Source organism: Salvelinus namaycush, chromosome 27 (assembly GCF_016432855.1).
Source record: "Salvelinus namaycush isolate Seneca chromosome 27, SaNama_1.0, whole genome shotgun sequence".
In the NCBI taxonomy this organism is placed as follows: domain Eukaryota; kingdom Metazoa; phylum Chordata; class Actinopteri; order Salmoniformes; family Salmonidae; genus Salvelinus; species Salvelinus namaycush.
The window spans coordinates 28340862-28362055 of NC_052333.1; the positions used below are offsets into that span (position 1 = coordinate 28340862).

At 45.1% G+C, this 21194-nt stretch overlaps 2 protein-coding genes across 2 annotated transcripts; one reads left to right on the forward strand and one right to left on the reverse strand.

The window, feature by feature from the left end:
* The first annotated feature begins 912 nt into the window (after window positions 1-912).
* Window positions 913-5886, forward strand: LOC120022663 (tyrosinase-like). Its single transcript, XM_038966647.1, has 5 exons — window positions 913-1740; window positions 3717-3933; window positions 4455-4602; window positions 4921-5102; window positions 5296-5886. Exons 1-5 carry the CDS (start codon window positions 913-915, stop codon window positions 5547-5549), a joined length of 1629 nt encoding a protein of 542 aa, XP_038822575.1. The 3' UTR covers window positions 5550-5886.
* A 4488-nt stretch (window positions 5887-10374) lies between these two features.
* Window positions 10375-14610, reverse strand: LOC120022552 (tripartite motif-containing protein 16-like). Its single transcript, XM_038966503.1, has 6 exons — window positions 13971-14610; window positions 12964-13059; window positions 12537-12770; window positions 11755-11908; window positions 11552-11611; window positions 10375-11322 (listed from the first exon to the last, which is right to left on the reverse strand). The coding sequence occupies exons 1-6, from the start codon at window positions 14559-14561 to the stop codon at window positions 10802-10804; spliced, it is 1656 nt and encodes a 551-aa protein (XP_038822431.1). The 5' UTR covers window positions 14562-14610; the 3' UTR covers window positions 10375-10801.
* Window positions 14611-21194: the final 6584 nt, after the last annotated feature.

Sequence of the window (21194 nt, forward strand, 5' to 3'; positions counted from 1 at the left end):
ATTATGCTTGTCCAGATGATTGTCCTTCTATTTCTCTCTATGATAACAACTTGCCTTCTGAACTGAGACTATTTTGTCTGAGGGGAAAATTGGAAAATCCTGGTTATAGACTAGACGATTTTTTGTAAACTCAAACATGTAGAACCGAAACCTAAGCAATCAAAAACCACAAAAAAAATGAAAATGTAGGCTAATCTTTTCTATAAATCACAGTGTATGACCTAGGCTAGACGCCTGGCTGTAATGCTGTCTAATCTATGCTATGCGAGATCCTGTCTTCGCCTGGCTGCTCAACCTTTATGCAGGGAAATACCAGAACGGATTATAAAAGGAGAAGCGTGAAAACATTTTCATAACGACAACATAACTCTGTGGTTGTGAAACTTGCAGTGAAGCACAGTATCAGAAAAAGTCATCTTTTATGATTTAAAGAAACTTTAAGAAACCAAAATGCCATTCTTTTTATAGTCACATTTCAATTGCCTTCACTGAAACCTGTAGGCAAGTGCTTTTGTGATTTTAAAAAAACAACAACAATGTGTATGCTTATTCTCTACATTTATTCACCCCTTGAAACCTGAAGTGTAATTAAATAAATTAGATCTGTTGGTTAGTGTGAGAAAGACCATCGGTGTGTGTGTGTTCAGGGAACCAGCCGCCCATGAACCAAACTCACCACCTGTCATGAGGCATGTGACCGCCGTGCCAGAGAGGGGGAGGGCGGGTGAGGGAGGAGAAGTCGAGTCGGAGCCGCGGGGACTCTGATATGGCTAGACTACTAGGTACATGTGTTTCCCCTTCTCTCACTTCTACTTACCAACTCCTCTCTCCATGACTATCTAGGCACATCACCGGGCTGGTGTGTGTGACAGGACGGGACGGGACGGGACGGGACAGGTGTGATGTGTTGCGATGCGGCTCTTGCTCATCCACGGTGTGTTTTTCCTTCAGTGTGTGCGGTTCTCCCAGCAGCAGTTTCCCAGGCTCTGCGCCACAACGGAGGCCCTGCTCTCTAAAGAGTGCTGCCCGGTCTGGGAAGGGGATGGTTCGGCCTGCGGGGCCAGCTCTGGCAGGGGGTTCTGCCGGGACGTGGAGGTATCGGATCTCCCCAATGGGCTGAATTACCCCTTCTCCGGCTTGGACGACAGAGAGAGGTGGCCTCTGGTATTTTATAACCGGACCTGCCAGTGCGCCTCCAACTACATGGGGTTCAACTGCGGAGAGTGCCAGTTCGGAGTGTTTGGGGCTAACTGCGAGGAGAGGAGAGAGTCCGTGCGGCGGAACGTGTTTCACCTGTCGGCAGCGGAACGGCGGAAACTCATCTCTTACCTCAACCTGGCCAAGCACACCGTTAGCCAGGATTACGTCATAGCCACCGGGACCTACCGGGAGATGAATAACGGGAGCACTCCGCTGTTCTCTGACGTCTCGACCTATGACGTGTTTGTGTGGATGCACTACTATGTCTCGAGGAATGCTCTTCTCGGTGGACCGGGGAATGTCTGGACCGATGTGGACTTCGCCCACTGGGCTCCCGCCTTTCTGCCGTGGCACCGTGTGTACCTGCTGCACTGGGAGCGCGAGATCCGAAAACTGACCGGGGACTTTGAGTTCTCCATCCCGTACTGGGACTGGCGGGACGCGCAGGGCTGTGACATCTGCACCGACGACCTGATGGGTGCCCAGAGCCCGCGAGACCCCAACCTCATCAGCCCTGCTTCAGTGTTCTCTTCTTGGAGGGTGAGACACCTTTCATCCTCTTCCTGTCTCTTCCATCATCTTCCTCTCTCATTTCTCTTCACTTCTGCTCCTCTTTTCTCCTCCCTTCATCTCACTCTCACTGTCACCTTGACATTGTTCTTAGAAGTTCACAATAGTCTCCAAAGTGTTGCATTTTAATGAATGGTTACAGGAGGTCTGGAGAGGAGGAGTCCACTGTACAGGTTTTTATCATATACTGTACGAATAGTCACAGTAGTCCAAACTGCTACATGAACAGCAACAAAAGAGTGATCAAATTAAGAGCCTACATCTGTATGTATCACATCAACACGTGTGCCAGTTCAAATTGAACAAAATTTTTAACTTGAACTTAAACTAATGACACAGAGGCTCAAACTCCCAGAAAACAAGTTAGAGTGTTGTTTCATGGTGTCTTTGCTTGGAGCTCTATGCTAATCTCTGTCTATCTATACTCTCTGTACAGGCCCTTGACTTGGTCAAGGAGAAGAGACTATAGAGATGTAATCAACCACACAGTGTACGCTTCTCAACTCACAAAACGTGAAGAGACATTTTCATAATTGAACTTTTCTTTATTACTTTTCATGTGAATGACTTGAATGAATATTGTGATGATGTACTATCATTGTTGAGCTCTGCTGTAACCTCGATAGGAGGAAGGAGGGGTGGAGGACAGGAGAGGACTGGGGAGAGGAGATGAGAGGAGGAGAAAGGAGAGGACTGGGAAGAGGAGGAGAGAGGAGAGGACAGGAGAGGACTGGGGAGAGGAGATGAGAGGAGGAGAGAGGAGAGGACTCGGGAGAGGAGATGAGAGAAGACAGGAGAGGACTGGGGAGAGGAGATGAGAGGAGAAGACAGGAGAGGACCGGGGAGAGGAGAAGAGAAGAGAGTGTGGTGAGGAGAGGAAGTGAGGAGAGAGGAGAGGGAAGGAGAGGAGAAAAGAGGAGAGAAGAGGGGTGGAGGAGGGTGGTGATCAGGAGAATGTCTGACAACCGTATGTTTCTGCCAGAGGCCATGTTCTGTGATTAGCACACACACACACACACACACACACACACACACACACACACACACACACACACACACACACACACACACACACACACACACACACACACACACACACACACACACACACACACACACACACACACACTCTCTCTCTCTCTCTCTCTCTCTCTCTCTGGGTGGTGGGAGGCTGTACGTATGTGGGAGAGAGGAGAGAAGCACCAGTATATATGGGTGGTTGGTTATATAACCCAATAATTCAGAGGGGAAAGAAAGTTGTGAGGAAGAGAAGAGACTTTCTAAAAGCGGATTCAGGTTCAACCAGAGATGATGCTGCTATTTCAGTAAAAGAAGCTCATAGATAATCATTATCATCATTATCAGATGTATTACCTTCTACATAACTCCATCACTACTGCTTTCTCTAACTCAAAGCCATATGAGTCAAATTAAAGTGACTCATATGGCTTTTATACTGTGTGTGTGTGCATGTGTGTGAATGTATTGGGATGGTGTGGGCTTACGTACCCCAACAACAGAATGGTGTGGGCGTAACCAGTCATTACAAATATTAATGCGAGTAGACCGCTGATTGGCCAGCTCACCCTCAGAAGGATGACGTCATCCTCTATGAGGAAGTAGCAAGCATTTTTTTGGTTGATACAAAAACCCACCTCAAACATGTATGTGTTTTTTCACCAGTTTATGCTTTGGCCACAAATACGAGTATACAATGAGTCAACAACAACTTGGGTATGAGTTAACGGAATTTAAAAGTGAGATTTTTACTGAACAGTTACTTCAATGCTTAGGCCTAGGCTTTAGCTTAGCAGGCTAACACAATCATGTGGCATGCAGTCGTCCTGATTCAATACTTTTGTGTGTGTGTGTGTGTGTGTGTGTGTGTGTGTGTGTGTGTGTGTGTGTGTGTGTGTGTGTGTGTGTGTGTGTGTGTGTGTGTGTAGGTGATGTGTTCGCGGGCGGAAGACTACAGTGTGAGGGGGGTTCTGTGTGACGGTAACGACGAGGGGCCGTTGCTGCGTAACCCTGGCAACCACGACCATAACTTGGTTGCGCGGTTGCCGACGGCAGCAGAGGTGGAGTTCACGGTCAGTCTCCGTGACTACGACACGGGAGCCATGGACCGCTCCGCTAACTTCAGCTTCAGAAACACACTAGAAGGTAAGTAGGGGTGTATGTGTGTGTGCTTGTGTTATTAGTTCTAGACCTCTAGAAAGTCAGTAGTTCTAGAACACTCTAGAGAGCGTTGTTCTAACCCTAACTCTGGTGTTGTATTCTGACCTCTAACCCCTGACTTCTAACCACTGACCTCTAGGTTTCGGCAGCCCTGTGACAGGCCTGAGTAACAGTGTGGTGATGGGGATGACATCTAACCTCTAACCCCTGACCTCTAGATTTTGGGAACTCTCAGACATACCTGGGTAACAGTAGGGTGATGGGGATGACATCTAACCCCTGACCTCTAGGTTTTGGGAACCCTCAGACAGGCCTGGGTAACAGTAGGGTGATGGGGATGACATCTAACCCCTGACCTCTAGGTTTTGGGAACCCTCAGACATACCTGGGTAACAGTAGGGTGATGGGGATGACATCTAACCCCTGACCTCTAGGTTTTGGGAACCCTCAGACAGGCCTGGGTAACAGTAGGGTGATGGGGATGACATCTAACCCCTGACCTCTAGGTTTTGGGAACCCTCAGACAGGCCTGGGTAACAGTGTGGTGATGGGGATGCACGCCTCTCTTCATATCTTCATGAACGGCTCCATGTCTTCAGTCCAGGGGTCAGCTAACGACCCTATTTTCCTACTGCACCACGCCTACGTAGACAGGTTAGCACACACACACACACACACACACACACACACACACACACACACACACACACACACACACACACACACACACACACACACACACACACACACACACACACACACACACACACACACACTTTCTCTCTATCGCTCTCTTTCTATTTCTCTCTGGCTCACTCTCTCCTTCCCACTCTCTCTCTCTCTCTCTCTCTCAACACACACCCTCCCTGCCCCTCACTCCCTCTCTTTCTCTCTCGCTTACTCTCCCCAAAACACACCTTCTCTCTCTCTCTCTCTCTGTCGCTCTCTCTCTCTCTGTCTCTCTGTTTTCAGTATCTATGAGCAGTGGTTGAGGAGACATGCTCCAGAGCAGACCCACTACCCAGAGTTCAATGCTCCCATTGGCCACAACAGGCAGTACCACATGGTGCCCTTCATACCTCTACACAGAAACATAGAATACTTTACCTCCAGCAAAGAACTGGGGTACCAATACTCCTACATGCTCAACTCAGGTAAGTACTGTGTGTGTGTCAGTGTGGGTGTGTGTTGTTTGACTGACTAATTTAGTAATATGCATGTTTTAATCGTGAATGGCTGTATAATTTTAAAGGTCTCCTCCCTCTCCCCTCTTCTCCTCTCCTCCCCTCTCTTCCCCTCCCCTCCTCCATTCTTCCTCTCCTCTCATCCCTTGCTCCTCCCCTCCAGATCAGAGGATATTGGAGGTACTCAGTCCTTACCTGGAACTGATGATGGAGGCGTGGCCCTGGTTGCTAGGGGCGTTGGTCCTGGGGGCGCTGGTTACCATGACTGTGGCTGCAGTAGCTGCGACTATGACCTGGGTGTGTTGGGGTGCATGGCCATGGCAACGCGCAGAGAAGAGTTCAGCGTTCCACCTACCAGAGAGGGAACCTCTCATCATCAGCAGTGATAGTGATATCCCCAACTACCACACTGTTTAGCCCCAACTACCACACTGTTTAGTCCCAACTACCCCAAATACCCCACTGTTTAGCCCCAACTACAACACTGTTTAGTCCCAACTACCCCAACTACCACACGGTTTAGCCCCAACTACCCCACTGTTTAGTCCCAACTACCCCAACTACCACATGGTTTAAGCCCCAACTACCACACTGTTTAGTCCCAACTACCCCACTGTTTAGTCCCAACTACCACAACTACCACATGGTTTAAGCCCCAACTACCACACTGTTTATCCCCAACTACCACACTGTTTAGTCCCAACTACCCCAACTACCACACGGTTTAGCCCCAACTACTCCAACTACCACACTGTTTATCCCCAACTACCACACTGTTTAGTCCCAACTACCCCAACTACCACACGGTTTAGCCCCAACTACCCCAACTACCACACGGTTTAGCCCCAACTACTCCAACTACCACACTGTTTAGTCCCAACTACCACACTGTTTACCCCCAACTACCACACTGTTTAGCCCCAACTACCACACTGTTTAGTCCCAACTACCACACTGTTTAGTCCCAACTACCACACTGTTTAGTCCCAACTACCACACTGTTTAGCCCCAACTACCACACTGTTTAGCCCCAACTACCACACTGTTTAGTCCCAACTACCACACTGTTTAGTCCCAACTACCACACTGTTTAGTCCCAACTACCACACTGTTTAGTCCCAACTACCACACTGTTTAGTCCCAACTACCACACTGTTTAGCCCCAACTACCACACTGTTTAGTCCCAACTACCACACGGTTTAGCCCCAACTACCCCACTGTTTAGTCCCAACTACCCCAACTACCACATGGTTTAAGCCCCAACTACCACACTGTTTAGCCCCAACTACCACACTGTTTAGTCCCAACTACCCCAACTACCACACTGTTTAGTCCCAACTACCCCAACTACCACACTGTTTAGTCCCAAATACCACACTGTTTAGTCCCAACTATCACACTGTTTAGTTCCAACTACCAGACTGTTTAGTCCCAACTACCCCTACTACCACACGGTTTAGCCCCAACTACTCCAACTACCACACCGTTTAGTCCCAACTACCCCAACTACCACACGGTTTAGCCCCAACTACCCCACTGTTTAGCCCCAACTACCCCACTGTTTAGTCCCAACTACCACACTGTTTAGTCCCAACTACCACACTGTTTAGCCCCAACTACCACACTGTTTAGTCCCAACTACCCCAACTACCACACGGTTTAGTCCCAACTACCACACTGTTTAGTCCCAACTACCACACTGTTTAGTCCCAACTACCACACTGTTTAGTCCCAACTACCACACTGTTTAGTCCCAACTACCCCAACTACCCCACTGTTTAGTCCCAACTACCACACTGTTTAGTCCCAACTACCCCACTGTTTAGTCCCAACTACCCCAACTACCACACTGTTTAGTCCCAACTACCACACTGTTTAGTCCCAACTACCACACTGTTTAGTCCCAACTACCCCAACTACCACACTGTTTACCCCCAACCTTCCCAACTACCACACTGTTTAGTCCCAACTACCACACTGTTTAGTCCCAACTACCCCAACTACCACACTGCTTAGTCCCAACTACCACCACTGCTTAGTCCCAACTACCACACTGTTTAGTCCCAACTACCACACTGTTTAGTCCCAACTACCACACTGTTTAGTCCCAACTACCACACTGTTTAGTCCCAACTACCACACTGTTTAGCCCCAACTACCACACTGTTTAGTCCCAACTACCACACTGTTTAGTCCCAACTACCACACTGTTTAGCCCCAACTACCCCAACTACCACACTGTTTAGTCCCAACTACCCCAACTACCACACTGTTTACCCCCAACCTCCCCAACTACCACACTGTTTAGTCCCAACTACCCCAACTACCACACTGCTTAGTCCCAACTACCACACTGTTTAGTCCCAACTACCACACTGTTTAGTCCCAACTACCACACTGTTTACCCCCAACCTCCCCAACTACCACACTGTTTAGTCCCAACTACCCCAACTACCACACTGCTTAGTCCCAACTACCACACTGTTTAGTCCCAACTACCACACTGTTTAGTCCCAACTACCACACTGTTTAGTCCCAACTACCACACTGTTTACCCCCAACCTCCCCAACTACCACACTGTTTAGTCCCAACTACCACACTGTTTAGTCCCAACTACCACACTGTTTACCCCCAACCTCCCCAACTACCACACTGTTTAGTCCCAACTACCCCACTGTTTAGTCCCAACTACCCCACTGTTTAGTCCCAACTACCCCAACTACCACACTGTTTAGTCCCAACTACCACACTGTTTAGTCCCAACTACCCCAACTACCACACTGTTTACCCCCAACCTCCCCAACTACCACACGGTTTAGTCCCAACTACCCCAACTACCACACTGCTTAGTCCCAACTACCTCACTGTTTAGTCCTAACTACCCCTACTACCACACTGTTTAGTCCCAACTACCACACTGTTTAGTCCCAACTACCACACTGTTTAGCCCCAACTACCACACTGTTTAGTCCCAACTACCACACTGTTTAGTCCCAACTACCCCAAGTACCACGCTGTTTAGCCCCATTTACCTCAATGAGCACACTGTTTAGCCCCAACGAGCACACCGTTTAGCCCCAGCAACTATACAGCTAACTCTTAGCACTGCAACCCTAGCCTACAGCCAAGCCTTAACCTTTTAACTACCACCCAGACAATTCATTGCCTATCTGTCACACCTGCCAACATGTACAGGGCCCTTACAGATGTAGGATCTTAATTTGAGCCAGTTTGCTATAGCAGTAAAATAATAATGCAGGAACAGGAAATGTTCATTATTATTTGGATTATAATTAATGGACATTGTTGTAAAGGTTGAAATTTGAAATGTCAAAGTTTGCATTTCCTGCTTTGCAGGAAAATTCTCAGCAACAAAAGGTTGATCAAATTAAGATCCTACATCTGTATGTATCACATCAACGTGTGGGCCAGTTCAAATTGAACTTGAATTTAAATTTGAACTTAAACTAATGTCACAGAGGCTCAAACTCCCATAAAACAAGTTAGAGTGTTGTTTCATGGTGTCTTTGCTTGGAGCCTTATGCTAATCTCTGTCTATCTATATCTCTGTACAGGCCCTTGACTTAGCCACAATGTTCCCAAATACCTCATCAAATACAATACATTATACAGCACATTTCTGAGTGGCAACATTATATATTATGTTCTTATTTTGTTTTCTTCCTCAAGCTGAATGTGTAAAATTAACACTGTTCATGTAGCAGTTTGGACTACTGTGACTATTAATAGAATATATGATAAAAACCTGTGCAATGGCCTCCTCCATGCAACATAACACCATTCAAACTAACAAACATTGTTGTTACGTAACATAACTTAGAAAATCACATTCATCCATGTTTATGTGAAGAGTTGTAAAAACAAAGAGAGTTGGACACTCCATAAGTATAACCTCCCAGTTGTTTATTGTGTAAAAAAACACCAACGTTTCAGCTTCGCTAAACATTGGTGTTTTTACTAGGAGGTTATACATGTGGAGTGTGCGACTCTCTTTGTTTTTCTAGCTTCCAGTTTATTCTCCGTTAGTCAGCACCTCAACACTAAATGTTCTCTGGGGGTGCTCCAGCTCATACTTGTTATTGGGCTATGTTAGGAGCTGTGCCAGGAACATATTTTATACTTATATTTTACAGTGCTATGCAATTCACACTGCCTTTGACTTTAGTAGGAATATAGAGTAATGAAATATTGAAAAAGGAGTATTGCATTTGTAGACATCAGTGGAGGCTGCTGAGGGGAGGACGGCTCATAATAATAGCTGGAACGGAGCGAATGGAATGGCATCAAACACATGGAGACCATGTTTGTATTTGATACCATTCCACTAATTCTGCTCCAGCCATTACCACAAGCCCATTCACCCCAATTAAGGTGCCACCAACCTCCTGTGGTAAACATATACAATAAAAAGACACCCTTTTACAATAGATGCGCTTGATTTACATCGGATTGTGCATTCTTGGGTCATTCTGTTGGCACCAAAGCGGGATCTCTGTCTACCGGCAAACCGTCCAAACGCCATCAAGCGCACCAATTTATTGACAAGCACACGATTCAGGAGGGGCATGTTTCAGGGGCGTGTCACTTGAATCACCAGCAACGAGATGCACCTGTGTCCAGGCACATGTGGAAAGTTAGGTTTAGATTCCTCCCCCGTTCGTCTAAAAAGCGTGCAAGAGTTCATGGAGTCTCTCTCTCTCAAAGATCATAACTATGTTAAATGATTATGATATTAATAAAAAAGGGCAAAAATATAACTGTGTGGAGATATAGTCTTATGTAATGTGTTTGACGATTATCTTGAAATAAGAGATTGAATGCTGCATGTTAAGTATGATTCAGGTTGAGTTTTCACACTGAAGTAGTATTACAACAGCAATGACCAGAGTTCACAATTACACTAACAAGAGTTCCCTTCGCTCAGAGATGGTTCATAATGCAGCCTATGTTCTCTTGCAGTGAAACAACATTCCCCCTCCTGGTTCAGGGATTTCATTTTGATTGGATCGAGATACTAAAAAACAACAACAATATGATTGAATGGGGCATGCAGACCAAGTTTAACATTTCTGGACAAATAATTTCAGAGATAAACTTGGTCTGCATGCCCCATTCACTCCTATTGTTTTCATTGTTGTCTTATTCCACTCTATACGAAATCACTGAACTGGGAGCGGGTAATGTTGTTTCACTGCATGAGAATAACATAGCCTGCATTATTTAGTTGATGCAATTGTGAACTTGATCCGAAAGCCCCATTCATTCCAACTTCCTGGTTAGAAGGGGCTTCATGGCTAGATTATAGTTTCTCCTGGCCCAATAGACTACTTTCAGGTTAAATAGGAAAATAGTCTAAAAAAAAAAGTTAAGATATCCTTTAACACATTCAAATCTAAGGATCAGTGGGCAAAAACACCAGACAGTTTTAATTGATTGAAATCCGTAAAAAAGGCCTACTGTGTTTCATAAAAAATATAGCAGTACAGTAGTTGTTATTCATTTATATCAAAGTGAGAATACATGGAGATGAATGTGAATGCACAAGACTGAAACATTGACTAAACTAAAGATATCATCGTAAATCATAGAATGCATTAACTGCACAGGGTTAAAGTACATGATAAAGCATATCCAGTAAGGCAACCACTACAACTTACACAGCTCTGCAGTATCTCCAACATAACCAAAGCAAAACCCAGGATAGAGGGGCTGAGTGAATGTGGTCTGGACTCTGTGGAGGAGGCTCCTTGTACCAGAAATACTGTAGAAGGACAGAGAACCTGCTTTGTGATCCAGGTACACTCCTACTCTGGAGGACTGAGGGCCTGATACTTGAGTCTCAACATTATTGTGTCTGAAACGATAACCACCATGATAACACTGTAAACTCCAGGACTTGTCATTGAGTCCTAATACTGAGTCATTACCACCTGTTCTCTTAATATCTTTATATGAGGCTGCTATAGAAACATCGTTCCCACTCCTCTCCACCTCCCAGTAACATCGTCCAGACAGACCCTCACTGCACAGCACCTGGCAGCAATAAGTGAATCTGTCTGGATGGTCAAGATATAAATGGCCTGGTTTAGCTGTTATCTTTTTGTTCCCATCAGACAGAGAGAGGTTGCAATGTGCTGTGTTAGGGTCCAGAGTCAGATGACAGGAATCTGGAAGAAGAGCAGAGACCAATGAGGGGAGTATAATACTATACTATTATACTGTACCCTGGCCTGTACCTTGTCTTTGATTAGTGCAGAGCAGAGATCCAATCGGTGCAGGAGTCAGATAGCTACCTAGTTTTTGACTACATCTACCATTGCTGTATAATTCAATATGAGGGTGTGTGAGAAGTGTCAGTAAAAAGATTGTAAGTTACGTCAGGATGAAGAGACTCACATTGTAAGAACTGTTCTCTGGTCTTGGGCTCTGGAGGTAATAGAACATCCACTGTATTCACTAGACACAAACATGTTCACAGAGAGAGGGGGAATGTTACCATCCTACCTACAATATTACACATGTATAACGTTAAGTCTGGGACCTTTGGTCTAAAGTTGATGTTTTTACAATGTGTATTATTTTTGTATTGTTTAACCCACCTGCGCTGGAGATCTTGGTCCATTGTCCTTTAAGGAAGCCTTGTAGTGTCTCTCTCAGCTCAGACACAGCCTCGCTCACGTCTCCAAAGTACTGATGAGGACTAACAACGATAGCGGGTAAGTCTGAAGAAGATACACTAGGATTGGAGTAAGACTGAGAGAAGACAGATAGACAGACACAGAGAGAACATGAAATAAATGAATGTAGAAACATTCTCAAGTATAGAATGTACTGTATTATCTGTCCTTTCTGAAATGAATATCTTTTAAAACACTGCAGACAGACAAAACAAAAGCAATCAGTATTCTAAAAACCACAGACTTTCCTGTTGTCTTGTAGATGAATAAATGACTAACAATAGCCTATAGGTTAATGCATTGATACATCAGAATATTCAACCCACAGCCCTGAAATACAGTAATAGTTAAGAAGAGAAGAATCACAGGGATCATTCAAATAAGACTTTAGTGAAGAACGTTTTTACTTCAGCTTTTTCAGAGGATTCTTAGGCGTTAGATGTTTGATAGCCTATGGCCCCTGGGCTTGCCACCCTTGCCTTGTTACGGGAAGTGTGCGACCGAGCAAGGGCATGCTGTATGTGGACAATCCAAATGTTACTTGCGAGCAGACATTTCCATTCAGAAATGGACATTAGGCCTATGCTCCAAAGTACACAATTAAAAACGAGTCAGAGCGAGAGAGAGACAGAGAGATACATAGTCGAAAGGTCATTGACAGAATTTGTTATTCCTTGTAACAAGGCAAATTGCAATGTAGTTACTTGGAGGAAATGGATGTGATCCTCTGTGTGTGAGAGCTGCTCTAGCTCACTGTCTTTCCTCTTCAGCTCAGCTATCTCCTGCTCCAGTTGCTCCAAGAGTCCTTCAGCACGACTCACTTGAGCAGTCGCCTGGGCTTTTATCAGCTCCTTCGCCTCGGTGTGCAGTTTCTCCAGGGAGCGGATCAGCTCTGTAAAGATCCTCTCATTGTCCTCTGCAGCTTCCTGTGCAGAGCGCTGTTAGGACACACAGACAGAGAAGAGAAGGCTCTGTGTTAAGCAACATGCTGTATTCCCTAGCTAACTGGGAGCCAAGACAGCCTGTTCCCCACAGTGGTGCTCAGGGGGACTGAAACGTCATCTCTCACTGGCTGACTGGAAGAAGGAAGTGACACGGTGCATCTCTTTTGGTCAATAATAATATACTTGCCTTGAGAGACTCCACAGCCTGTTGGAGCTCCTTCAACTCCTTCTCTCTCCGCTGGACTCTCTGCTGGACTTTCTGCTGACTCATCCCCAGCTGTGTCTGTCGAGAAAAAGTGGAGCTACAGTGAACTATCCCTTTAAACTAAATGTGGACTCATAAAAGGTTATTTAGATTAGTATAGAGTGCACATCACTGCACTCTATACTCCTCTGTAAACTGGTGATCTCTGTACACCCGTCGCAAGACCCACTGGTTGATGCTTATTTATAAAACCCTCTTAGGCCTCACTCTCCCCTATCTGAGATATCTACCATCCTTCCCATACAACACTCATTCTACCAGTCACAGTCTGTTAAAGGTCCCCAAAGCGCACACACCCTCGGGTCGCTCATCTTTTTAATTCGCTGCAGCTAGTGACGGGAATGAGCTGCAACAAAACACTCAAACTGGACAGTTTTATCTCCATCTCTTCATTCAAAGACTTAATCATGGACAATCTTACTGACAGTTGTGGCTGCTTCGCGGGATGTGTTGTCTCTACCTTCTTGCCCTTTGTGCTATTGTCTGTGCCCAATAATGTTTGTACCATGTTGTGCTGCTACCATGTTGTGCTGATGCCATGTTGTGCTGCTGCCATTCTGTGTTGTCATGTGTTGCTCCCATGTTGTTTTCTCAGGTCTCTCTTTATGTAGTGTTGTGTTGTCTCTCTTGTCGTGATGTGTGTTTTGTCCTATATTTATTTTTAATCCCAGCCCCAGTACCCGCAGGGGGTCTTTTACCTTTTAGTAGGCCGTCATTGTTAATAAGAATTTGTTCTTAACTGACTTGCCTAGTTAAATAAAAATAAAAGAACAGCAATGGCTTTTGACTTTGTAAAATGGTGATACATTTGTAGATTTTAACCTAGATTCTCCATGCACTCAATGTTTGAGGTTGGTAAATAGTATTAAGCCAGCCAGGACTGATTAGATGTTAATCAGAGATTTACCAACAAGTTGATCTAGTCTTACCTGTTTCTCAGTCCTCTCTGCTACTACTGACAGTGTATCATGGCCTTTATGTTCATCCATACACAGCACACAGATACACTTCTGGTCGGTACGACAGTAAACCTCCAGCAGTTTGTCATGATGAGAGCAGATCTTTTCCTGTAGTTGCGCAGTGGCTTTGACCAACGTGTGCTTCTTTAGGCCAGGAATATCATAGTGAGGTTGGAGGTGAGTCTCACAGTAAGACACCAAACACACCAGACAGGACATGAGGGCTTTCTGCTTTCTGGTCCCAGTGCAGAAATCACATGCCATATCTCCAGGTCCAGCATAGCACAAAACAGGGGGAGCAGCCTGGAGTCCTGTCTTCTTCAGTTTCTCTACCACCTCAGCCAACATGCCATTTTTCCTCAGAGCAGGTCTTGGAGTGAAAGTCTGTCTGCACTGGGGGCAGCTATAGACGCCCCTCTGGTCATCCTGATCCCAGCACCCCTCAATACAACTCCTACAGTAACTGTGTCCACAGCCAGTAGTTACCGGCTCCTTTAGTAGATCCAGACAGACCGAACAACAGAACTGATCCTGGTCAAGCAGAACTCCCTGTTGAGCCATTTGGACTGGTTTTCACTCAGACTCAAATCAGTTTCTCTTTCACAACGGAAAGAGGGAGAAAAGTTGACTTCCTGGTTCTGCCAGAGGGGTGGGGTTAGAAAGAGCAAGCAACTTAAAGACATAGGGTTTTAATTAGGTTTAAGGCCTTTTAACGTTAAACATTCTCAAATATAAATCCTTAGAACGTATATCTGTCCTTTCTGAAAGGACTCAAAGCAGACATACTATTTGGCACTGCGCAGCCATGAAAAAACAACAATCAGTAATATAAAAACTTAAGACTTTCCTGTTATGTAGATGAATAAATCAACAGAATATGAAATACTCAACCCACTGCCCTGAGAATAGAGTTCTACTTTAGAAGATACATTTTTTTCTTTACAGGGATCATTTAAATAAGACTTGTGAAAAACATTTACTTCAGCTTTTTCCATGGGATTCTTATAAGTAAGCCTATGGCCCCTGGGCTTGCCACATTACTGGAAATGAGCAAGGGCATGCTGTATGTCGACAATCCAAATATTACATTCAGATATTGACAATAGGCCTATCCGCCAAAGATGAAAGTAGACATTAAAAAAAATAGTCTTAATGGAAAGATGACACAAATTAAAATATATTTATTTTGACAAAGCTCACAAAAATGACATACATTTGGATTGAAACAAATTGGACTGGCACTGTCGTAGCAAAATGGGCCCCTAGCTCTCCTACGACCATGTATGGGTTTTGACCTGGTCCTGCCGTCTACGCACTGGTGTTAAGGCTTTCAAAGCAGCGAGAGGTTTGGTGAACAGTACCTGTAGCCCAGCCGCTCTACCAGTCTTCAGAATCTGAACAGAAGGAGAAGGGGCTGCCGTGCTCGGGGGCACGTCAACCAGGTTGGAGTTGGTGCTTGTGATCCTGCACATGTCTCCAATGTCTACAGAAGAACTTGGACGAGTTGTGCGAGAGCGACAGTCCATGTTGGTTTCAAAGGAAGGTCCTGTGGTCGTCGCACCCTTGTGGAATAGCGATTCCCTTCGCCGCGTACATGGACTCTGGGCGAGTGCACGGAAGCCGTATGAGGTGGTGACTTTGTCGACGTGTGGCAGGGACATTGCAGCTCGGGTGGATGGGTCAGATAGGTCCTCTCCCGATGAGAGGTTTCGGTGAAGCTTGACCCTCATAGTTGGTGTCGATGGTAGTCGAGGGACCCGAGAGGACGGAGTAGATGCAGACAGGTGTTGGTTGGGGCTGCTCGGGGACAGCAGTCTTGACTGATCTGTTTCTGAATCTAGCTGTGCACGGGGAGATCGCAGCTTTGACGGAATTATAAAGGTAGGAATCCTTTCAGGAGTCAGAGCAATGTTACGCAGAGACACACCTGCCTTTGATGCATGCATGGTCAGAAAGCTTCGATAGTTTGTGTGCGTAACGTTCAACTTAAGCTGGTAAAACAATATGCGACAGACTTCGAGCCAAACCTATTTGTATATTTTCAACCAAAGCCCTTTCTAAAAACGTCGTAATGACCGTAGTATTAAATTGCAGGTTTTTCTGGGCAACCCACATGGTGTTTTCATAGCCTAGGCTAATGGAGCACCAGGTGAATTTAATTAACCAATGACCCAAACTAATTAGACCATTTCACAGGTTCTGTTAATTGACTGAAGTCTGTGAAATAGTGGTCACCAACCAGTCCATCGCCAAGGCATTCCAAACATTTCTGTAAAAAAAAATATATATACGATCACACCAGAAGTACATTTATTTCCATTGGAACACTGCGTTTGCCTTGCAGCATGGGGTTGTAGTGCGTTCGGTGTGGTGCATACGTTGGATTTATCGAACATGTGCGTTAAACTCTATGCGTAGACGGCTTGACAGAAATGGTAGCAGAAGGTGAATGTTGAACTGTTGTTGCACACATCCAGATGATGCTGCTTACTATTATGCACAATGAACCTATCGGTATTTGTGATGTTCCTCTGGGTACCAGCTCATATGGGAGTAGAGGGGAATGAGGAGGTGGATGTTATCACCAAGCAGGCTCTTAAACATCCTAATGTTGACATGGAATTGTCAATCAGTAAATCAGAAGCCAATGGGTTGATGATAACAGTGGTTAAAAACAAATGGCAACAGTTGTGGAAAGGGGAAGGCACCTGTATAAGATTTGGGAAAAGGTGGGGGCAGGGAGGTCATCAGGCCAAGAGAGAAGGGAGGAAAGTGTAATCACAGGGCTGAGACTGGAACGTACAAGGCTCAGTGGGGACCCACCATTCAGGGCACCTGTTTTGAGACCCACCTGTTTAGCAAAATAAATAATAATAATAAATTGTTTTGCTTGTTATTTTGCCATTAATACATGTCACATATCAGCTTGCAAACAATGTAAAAAAAAATACATCTTTGAATGAATAAAGACACATACAAATATGGTCTCTTTTTTGCTTTCTTGAGTAAGGCAGCTCCAAAATGCAGGTGTTTCAGCCTAGCTCAGTGCTTTCTGTGGTGGTGGGGCAGCCAGCAGAAAATACAGAGCGTAGGGGTTGATAATGTTCTCTAGTTGCGCCGTGATTGGCTCAGTGTTCTGTCACTTATGGGGACACTACATCCCCGCAGAATCTAGGGGGAGAGCTCGTAAATTCAAGCCCCTTGGGTGCTGCCATAGAGTTACATTAGAAGTGCCCATCCAAGAAGTCTCGAGGTCATTGGCCACAGATATAATGAAGTCAAATCACGTTATACAGATAGAATGAAGTCAAATCACGTTATATCTACCGTAGCTTTGATTGGACTGATCATGTCAACATCAAATTCTTAGCTAGCAAGCTAGACAAGCAGTCACTATCATGAATCAAGTCAACAATCTACTGGCAAATCCTTTTCAATCCTTGTCATATGAAGAGAAATTATAGATAAAATGTATCGGTGCTCATCGGCCATTGTACATAAACATTACACAACAAGTTGGAAATGGCAAATTCAACAATGAGTGGTTTGAAAGGAATCAGTGGCTAACTGCAAGCGTTGCAAAGCAATCACTAGCCTGCTATTCAGTGTAGTGGGTGTGTGGTCCAAATCTGGGTTTAAGGGTCTTTTTTCCAAGCTTAAAAAGGATAAACATCCAACACCATGGGCCAGACAAGGTTGAATACATTGGCCATGCTGTCAATTCAGCATGACTTCTGCCGCGTTAAAAAAAACTAGAAACTCGGAACTGGGACATCTCAGACTTCAGTGAGTTCAAGACAACTGGGAACACCAATGCCATGATTACTGTGTATATATGTGATAACCTTTGTATGCTTGCAATGCGCAATGATGGAAAAGTACTGGGTAAATGGAGATGTACTGCTTTAGTTCTCAGGCTGAGAATTGTCTGCACCTGCTGATAGTCGCAGGCTCAAGGCCGAGATAGTAGAGTGAGAAACCACAGTCTAGACATGTTTTTCTCATCTTAGATACTTTGTATCTAATCCAATGCAACAATGTTTAGGTATGATTGACAGTAGGTTGTCCACACCAACTAGTATAAGGAGCGTTGTCTCCTGTTTCGCCACACAGATCTTTACTATAGACTACTGAGGTATTCTGTATGTGAATCTCTGTCTGCAATTGCATTTTATTACTAAAGAGTTTTATACCAAGGTTCCTGTGTCATGTATCTGGAAGACTGATTGTTAAAGGAAACTTACATCCCCCCATGCAAAGGACTACCCAACATGTGTAAACTGTAGGGGTACCCATGACGCTGGAGATCAGAGGTATCCGATGAGAGAAAGGCAGGTTGAGGTTGCCAGGATCAGAGTAGTGCAGAAGGTGTTGTTTGCAGAGGCAGTGAAGAGAGAGGTAGAGGAAGATGGGTCCAGGGTGAGGGATCAAATCAAATGTTATTAGTCACATGTGCCGAATACAAAAGTGTAGAACCTACAGTGAAATGCTTACTTACAAGCCCCTAACCAACAATGCAGTTCAACAAATTACAAATAAGAATAAGAAATAAAAGGAAGTAATTAAAGAGCAGCAGTAAAATAACAATAGCGAGACTATTTACAGGGGGTACTGGTACAGAGTCAATGTGCGTGGGCACTGGTTAGTCGAGGTAATTGAAGTAATATGTACATGTAGGTAGAGTTATTAAAGTGGCTATGCATTGATAATAACAGAGAGTAGCAGCGGCGTAAAAGAGGGGGTGGGGTGGGGGGGGAAATGCAAATAGTCTGGGTAGCCATTTGATTAGATGTTCAGGAGTCTTATGGCTTGGGGGTAGAGCTGTTTAGAAGCGTCTTGGACCTAGACTTGGCGCTCCGGTACCACTTGCCGTGCGGTAGCAGGCAATGTACTGGGCCGTATGCATTACCCTCTGTAGTGCCTTGCGGTCAAAGGCCGAGCAGTTGCCATACCAGGCAGTGATGCAACCAGTCAGGATGCTCTCGATGGTGCAGCTGTAGAACCTTTTGAGGATGCCAAATCTTTTCAGTCTCCTGAGGGGAAATAGGTTTTGTCATGCCCTCTTCACAACTGTCTTGGTGTGCTTGGACCATGTTAGTTTGTTGGTAATGTGGACACCAAGGAATTTGAAGCTCTCAACCTGCTCCACTACAGCCCCATTGATGAGAATGGGGGCGTGCTCAGTCCTCCTTTTCCTGTAGTCCACAATCATCTCCTTTGTCTTGATCATGTTGAGGGAGAGGTTGTTGTCCTGGCACCACACGGCCAGGTCTCTGACCTTCTCCCTATAGGCTGTCTCGTCATTGTTGGTGATCAGGCCTACCACTGTTGTGTCATTGGCAAACTTAATGATGGTGTTGGAGTCGTGCCTGGCCGTGCAGTCATGAGTGAACAGGGAGTACAGGAGGGGACTGAGCACGCACCCCTGAGGGGCCCCTGTGTTGAGGATCAGCGTGGCGGATGTGTTGTTACCTACCCTTACCACCTGGGGGCGGCCCGTCAGGAAGTCCAGGAACCAGTCGCAGGGGGAGGTGTTAGTCCCAGGGTCCTTAGCTTATTGTTTGATGAGCTTTGAGGGCACTATGGTGTTGAACGCTGAGCTGTAGTCAATGATTAGGATTCTCACATAGGTGTTCCTTTTGTCCAGGTGGGAAAGGGCAGTGTAGAGTGCAATAGAGATGGCATCATCTGTGGATCTGTTAGGGCGGTATGCAAATTGGACACCATCAACACCATTATCCCAGAAACCCTAGGTCTAGGGTTTCTGGGATAATGGTGTTGATGTGAGCCATGACCAGCCTGATCCTAAGAGGATCCTTGTGAGTAGTCTGAGGCCAATAGAGAGAGATAGGAATAACATGTGCTTCAGGAAGGTTGTTTGTTTTGGCGTTCGTGGCTATGGTTGTCAATTGTACTGCAGGAATGGGACGTAAATCACAGATGACAGATGTTGTGGTGGCAGCCGATTTTAGAAAAGTAGGCTGATACACAGCCAATACAGTAGGTGGCAACATGCACCTATAACAATTGTTTGAGGACCACCCTTCTATAGAAGAAGAAGAAGCAGCAGTAGCAGCATTGTATGGCACTTTATGGGATGTGAACAGAGATATTAGATCAAGGAGGAGATAGGAATCTCTTTGGCCAAAAAATGGAAGAAGGTATAACGCCCCACCCAGCAGACTGTCGACCAATCCTGTTCACTTTGTCATGCTGCGTTGCGGTTGCTAATTTGATCGTCATGCAATAGAGTACCACAGTATGAGTCATAATACCCATACAACCTAGCAGTCAAACAGGGAAATGGTTCCAATTGTTTTTCCACCATTCATTTTTCCCATAGGGGATTTTAGAAACACTTAAAATAAGGGCTGTGTTTCGTGTAGGCTTACCCTGGCGTAACGTTTTGATTACCTTGTAAATCTCTCTAGATAAGGTGACTTATCAATATATTCGCTTACCCCCCAAAATGAAATGCTAATTAGCTGCTAATGTGGCTATGATAAAGAACTACAAATGCCATGATGATCTGGACGAGACTGCCGAATCGAGGCAAAGGTAAGAATCTCTGGATTAACATCTAATATTAACTAAATGTAGTAATGAAAAAATTGGCAACATTTCTTTAAATGGACAATTCTGTGAACTGTCTTGTGCAAGTTTTAAATTGTCACAATACCTGTTAGCAAAGGTGTCAGCTATGTAGATGCTAATTTTCGAATCTGAGAGTAAGTAGAACCGAATAAATTGATAAAAGTCACCTTGTCCGAGAGAGATTTACATGGTTATCAAAACGTCACGCCAGGGTAAGCCTACAAGTGTTAAGTGTTTCTAAAATACCCTATGGGAAATATGAAAAAAAAAGTGTGGACCATTTCCCTTTTTTGGGGTATAATGACCTCACTGTGGGACTCTATTCCTTCTCAGTGTATGAGTCAAGAAAGTGCCTATATTCCTCAAAAGTGCGTAATTTCACGATTCCAAAGCTATACGATATTACATATAGCAAGTCAATTATCTCACATCTCTGAAAATATTTGTAATGTTGTACTTCTTGTTGACGAAATTCATGCCAATGTGGGGTTTTCGAGCTAGCGCTCAATAGACTCCCATTCCCTCCTTGAAGGAGAACTCCCTCTTGTCACATAATCGCCCAGAATGCACCGCGCGGCCCATTGACGTCGCATGGGCAAC

Excerpts from the sequence above, each read along its gene's own strand:
- LOC120022663 (XM_038966647.1), top strand. The coding sequence starts at position 913 with ATGCGGCTCTTGCTCATCCACGGTGTGTTTTTCCTTCAGTGTGTGCGG. Across the intron at positions 1,741-3,716 it reads CAGTGTTCTCTTCTTGGAGG|GTGATGTGTTCGCGGGCGGA; the intron begins GTGAGACACCTT and ends GTGTGTGTGTAG. Across the intron at positions 3,934-4,454 it reads CTTCAGAAACACACTAGAAG|GTTTTGGGAACCCTCAGACA; the intron begins GTAAGTAGGGGT and ends CCTGACCTCTAG.
- LOC120022552 (XM_038966503.1), bottom strand. The coding sequence starts at position 14,561 with ATGGCTCAACAGGGAGTTCTGCTTGACCAGGATCAGTTCTGTTGTTCG. Across the intron at positions 12,771-12,963 it reads AGGCTGTGGAGTCTCTCAAG|CGCTCTGCACAGGAAGCTGC; the intron begins GCAAGTATATTA and ends GTGTCCTAACAG. Across the intron at positions 11,323-11,551 it reads CAGAGAACAGTTCTTACAAT|ATTCCTGTCATCTGACTCTG; the intron begins GTGAGTCTCTTC and ends CTCTTCTTCCAG.